The 5375-nt window shown below is 35.6% G+C and overlaps 1 protein-coding gene across 1 annotated transcript; it reads left to right on the top strand.

The window, feature by feature from the left end:
* The first annotated feature begins 4180 nt into the window (after window positions 1–4180).
* On the top strand, window positions 4181–4739 carry LOC130138476 (cullin-1-like). The gene is made up of 3 exons (XM_056312691.1): window positions 4181–4240; window positions 4330–4491; window positions 4593–4739. Exons 1-3 carry the CDS (start codon window positions 4226–4228, stop codon window positions 4692–4694), a joined length of 279 nt encoding a protein of 92 aa, XP_056168666.1. The 5' UTR covers window positions 4181–4225; the 3' UTR covers window positions 4695–4739.
* The last annotated feature ends 636 nt before the right edge of the window (window positions 4740–5375 follow it).

Here is a 5375-nt window from a genome sequence, read left to right on the forward strand (position 1 = left end):
CAAAGGAGAAACACAGAGTCGCCCATCACAGAGAAAAGAACATAAAAGGAATCCACCAAGGGATATGACCGACGGTCAAACAAAACATTAATGGCATTGCAATTATAATACATCGTGTCAAGCGAAATCCAGAAAAGAAGAAACTAATTTACTGGCATGCCAGAAAGAAGGCAAGTGACAGAATCGGAAGTTACCAAGAAGGAGAGGTATTGTTTAGTTTGCACGTAGAGACCAGCCTATTTTCCATTCACATCTCTCGTGAAACCATGTCAATCTGTTTAATAGATACATCCCCTTTCGAGTTTCGGAAAGCATTTGATTTAACACGCCCTGATAATCTATCTCTTGAAAACTCGTGTTTTTTATTTTTGTAATAAGGTCTCTTTTTGAGTTTCGGAAAACAGTCTTAGCGTGTGAGATACTTTGTGAGAGTGCCGTCTTTCAACGAATCTTTCTGATTTGTAGGTTATAAATTACGTAACCCATCAGTCAAGAAACTTTCTTCAACCTCCTCCATATAACCCATTAATAGAATTTCGTTTGCTACTCATTTGCCATTGAAACTACGTAATTAGCCTTATGATATCGTTTTCCTCGCTAATCATACGTTATCTTGTCGTCATTACTTAAGGAATTTAGTACGAGAATGAAAATAGCGGCGCAGGCCTCTCGCGTAATTTTCTTGAAAAGTGTAATTACAATTTTTTACGTTTAGATGAATGAATTTTCACTTGTTAACAAGATTTTTTTTTCTGACAAAAAAACAAGACTCAATTTTTTAAAACAACTGTCTCTGGAAGCAAAGATACCATATATGTTGGTCATTAATTCACTGATGTTGCGTGTAATTGTTTTTCCTTTTGGAGTTATTGAGGTGTGAAAGAGGGCTCTTAATTTAGTAATGAAGTCCTCGCCTTGCTCGAAAATGGAGTAAAGTGATTGATCTCGGTGATTAATGTAAGTCTTATTTAAGGGAAAATGACCAAAAAAGTCCTAAAATAATTGCACTTGTGCTAATTTAATTTTAAACCTTTCAATTGTGCCAATTTAGTCATAAACATTTACACGTTTTGTCAATTGAGTCTATCTTGCCAATTTTGGCAGAAAATCCCTGACATGGACACTGGCCGTTTTACGTGGCAAGGCTGGAGCTGACGTTGATAAATTTTTATAATTTTCATAATTTTTTTCAAATATTTTATTAATTTATTGTTTCTTTTATTTTTCCTTCTCTTTTCCTTCCTTCTTTTCTATTTATTTTCCCACAATGGCCAACGAACTCGCCAATCGCTAGCAAGGGTCGCGGCCGTTGCACAGATCTAGGGGAGGCCATCATGAGCCGCGGTTGCAAGCGAGGCTGCCTCACTCAGATTTGGGCGAGCCAGCCTCGCCAGGGCATTGCCGGTCGCACGTGAACGTCACCATGCCTCGCTCACGGCCACGATGGCCTCCCCAGTGGCCAGGTGGGAAAAAAAGAAAGAAAAGAAGGAAGGAAAAGAGAAGAAGAGGAAAAAGAAAAGAAAATATAAAAATTAGTAAAAGATTCGAAAAATATTAAAAAATTTTAAAAAAACTGTCCACGTCAGAGCCAATCATGCCACGTAGGACAGCCAACGTCCACGTTAGCGATTCCAGTCAAAATTAGCTGAATGGACTCAATTGGCAAAACGTGAAAATTTTTAGAACTGAATTGGCACATGTGTCATAGGGTAATGCCTTTTTGGTAATTTTTCCCTTATTTAAGTGAAAACCCCGAAATAGGAAGTCAGAAAAGAGGTAGCAAGTAAAATGGTATTATATTGATCAATATTCCAAGTTAATTCCCAGGAGTTGAATGGGTTAGTCGAGTGATAAAATGATTAAGATTGTTTATCTAAAGTTGTTTAATATCGCTAGTTCAATTATTACTTGACATAACCTTTTGGATCATGGTACAAGGAAGTATTTTATTGTGAATCTCATAAATGATAGTTTGGACGCAAATGAAGAACAACTTTTCACTATATACGTAAATTATTTAGCTTTTTTTTCCGACGTGTATCGATGTAAATGAGCCGCCCACATAGAACACCATGTTATTGCTCCAGAAAGATCAATAAAACTCAGCTTAAATTCATAAATTCCGAAATCATGAAATATCCCACTAATTCAATTGAACAAACCATGCTCAAATGAAAACGAAGTGACCATGTGACACAATTGGAAAGGGTTGGTTTTGTATGCGAATTTTCCCCGTCTTTGCACAAATCGGGTTCTTATTGATATTGTTAGGGTGTGAATGAAAACCATTTTTTTCCCAGGCCCATTTCTGGCTAGAATTAGAAAAAAATTATTTATGTTTCCTAGATGAGTTTCTAAGCTGAAAGTAGCGTTTGATAATGACACAAAATTTTTGTTCCCGGAATGGAAATTCGTTTGATAGGTTATTCTTAAAATTTTGTGACTGTCGGCGAGCGGCGGCAAGGGGTGGCGAACGGCCAATGGGGGGGCGGCGGATGGCTATTGGGGGGCCGTGGCGGCGGCGAACGATAAGAATAGTTGTTATTTCTAGAAATGTAAAAAAAATCCACCTCACATATCTGTTCCTAATCTATTTCTGAGTTAAAAATTTATCCCGGAAATAAAAAAAATGAAGTTGCGTTACTAAACAGATTTCTGTTCCAAACATGTTTCCAGAAACAGAAAAATAAAAAACAAAGAAATATAATCGTTATCATTCTCGCCCAAAGTCTGCAAATGCCTTGATCAAAATTTCAAAAATATATCTCCATTGAGGCAGGAACAAAGAGAGAAATATTAATACAAAAAAAAATTTGATGACAAAAAAGTGGTGGCGAATCTTTTTCAATTGAAACACTTCAATTTAGCATGGAAAAGCAACTCGTGACCTCTTCTAAGTATGCATTAATCATCATCATCATGAAGTAAGTTGCGATTTGGTAAAAGCTGTTAATTAATCATCATCATCACCATTATGCACATGTATGTTTTTTTTTGTTACCCTCTTCTATTCCTGAGTTGATAGGCAATGTATATTCAATTACACTATTCTATTCCTGAGTTGATAGGTAACTAATTCATTTGACATATATTTGAAATATGCAACCTTGTCAAAACTTATTTAAAGCAATTCTGAAATTACTTTAAATATGCTAAGATTGAAAGAAAACTCTAAACTTAATGTATCCTTTATTTAAGTTTTTAGAGTCATATATGACCCAAATGTGATATTCCTATTTGTATTTTGGAAGGCAGAGATAACTTATAGTGCTATATGAACAAAGCTCTAAATGTGTTATTTTCAATTTATTTTGTATTTCTCCGTAATAGACTTAATATAATAGCGTGGGTATTGCTAAGATAATGAACAAATCATGAAAAATCTAGAAAGTTAAATAGAATAAGAGAAATGAAATAATGATTACTTAGATATTTCTATTCTTCGAAATTTTTAAAGATTTTGTTAGCACACGCAATATGTAAGGATGTTAATCTATAATGCACAACATTGTAAATAAAAAATGGTCAAGATAACTGTAAGGTAATCTCTTAAATTCGTCATGCATTACAAACTAAAAATGCAAATTTCTCTCATCATGTGAGGGCGGCGCGGCCCTCGCATATGGCCAGTTGGCACTTGATCAAATCGTCATGTTAATAAACTCCGGCCAAAATTGACCAGGTGAAGAATATTAGAAAATTATCAAAATATTTAGGACTAAATTGGTAAAATTGTTTCGACAAAAAAAATTGGCAAAATTGGAAAGTTTATGACTTAATTAGCAGTCATACAATAGGCGTATGACTTTGTACACAATTTCCCTTTTTTATCACGTGTTTCATTGATTAAACAAGAAATTTAATTTTAAACCTTGATTTTCGAGAATTTTATTTCTGAATTGTTACATTTTTGGGAACTCGAATAATAATTCATTTTTGTTGAGCTTACTGTTTTACTGAAATTAAAATTAAAAGTCTTATTACCTTAATTACTTTTGGCATCAGGGTTGATTAACTTTTTTGTGGTCCAAAATTTTGAACAAACATGGCCACGGCACCCTTTATAAATTACAAAAAGCAGTGAGCATTCACTTTTATGAAAAAGTGGTTCATTCTTTGTTTGTTTTGCCAAAAATGAATTATTTGAAAAATATTTTCTTAAAAATGATCGTTTACAAAAATAAAGACCGATCACTTTGAATATGATGCGAAATTCACTGACAAAATGAGGAGGATCAAGGTATTGAGATTGTTTCTCAACATTTTTCCATTTTTTCCTTAGCTTTCAATTCCTATGCAGTGAAATGACTGCAATCTGCCAATCACCAGATTCCACTCCCTCCTGTGGACGAAAAAAAGAGAGTAATTGAAGACGTTGATAAGGATCGGCGCTATGCCATAGATGCGTCAACTGTGCGCATCATGAAGAAAGTTTTAGGTCATCAGCAGCTGGTTATGGAGTGCGTCGAGCAGTTACGAAACATGTTTGAGGTCTGTGATGGTCTCTATCTTTTCCCTTAATTAATGTTTTTTGCCCATCTCCCTTGCAAATATGGGCTCATCTTTATTAACTGAGCACATTTCTATTGCAGCCTGATTTCAGGGCGATCAAAAAGCGGATAGAAGATTTGATCACTCGGGACTATTTGGAGTGGGACAAAGATAATCCTAATTTGTTCAGATATCTTGCATGAAAAACTGCTAGTCTACTGTCCAGCTACAGAAGTTGCTGCAGATATGGGAAACGGCAGAGGGGGGTTCCATCATTTTCTTTCCGAAGGGTTTTGAAGACCCACGAGTTCAGCTGTACCTCTTCCACTTGATTAATTGGGAGCGCATGAGCTGAAAATGCCTGTACATTTTGCCTTGAAGACCAAGTATCAGCAATTGAAGAATATGCACCAAGATATCATGTAATGATTGTCCGAAACTTAGAGCGGGACCATCCAGCATCTTCCGCTGGTATGGAAGCACCCAAATGACTATTGGTGTTTTCGGGTTGATTTGTCCTTAGTCCCAAATCTTTAAGAATGAGACTCTACTTGTTTTAACACAAATTATCATTCCAATTTCGGGTTGTGCAGCAATATGTCGGAACTTTCTTATCTTCTGAACTGGACCTGCAATTAGGTTTTTGACAGCCTTGTTTCATACTGGTTCTTCATGAAAGGGTAAACTTATGATTCTCACTTCAGTTTTGTATGTGTGATGGTGAGATATCTTCAAGAATTCAATCATAATATTGGGTTAGAAATTTGGTTGAGTGCATTGCCATAACTCACGCTGAACCAGCCTTGTTTCATACTGGTTCTTCATGAAAGGGTAAACTTATGATTCTCACTTCATTTTTTGTATGTCTGATGGTGAGATATCTT

Source organism: Syzygium oleosum, unplaced genomic scaffold (genome assembly GCF_021117445.2).
Source record: "Syzygium oleosum isolate NSW1041296 unplaced genomic scaffold, Sole_v2.1 Sole_v2.06, whole genome shotgun sequence".
Lineage (NCBI taxonomy): Eukaryota > Viridiplantae > Streptophyta > Magnoliopsida > Myrtales > Myrtaceae > Syzygium > Syzygium oleosum.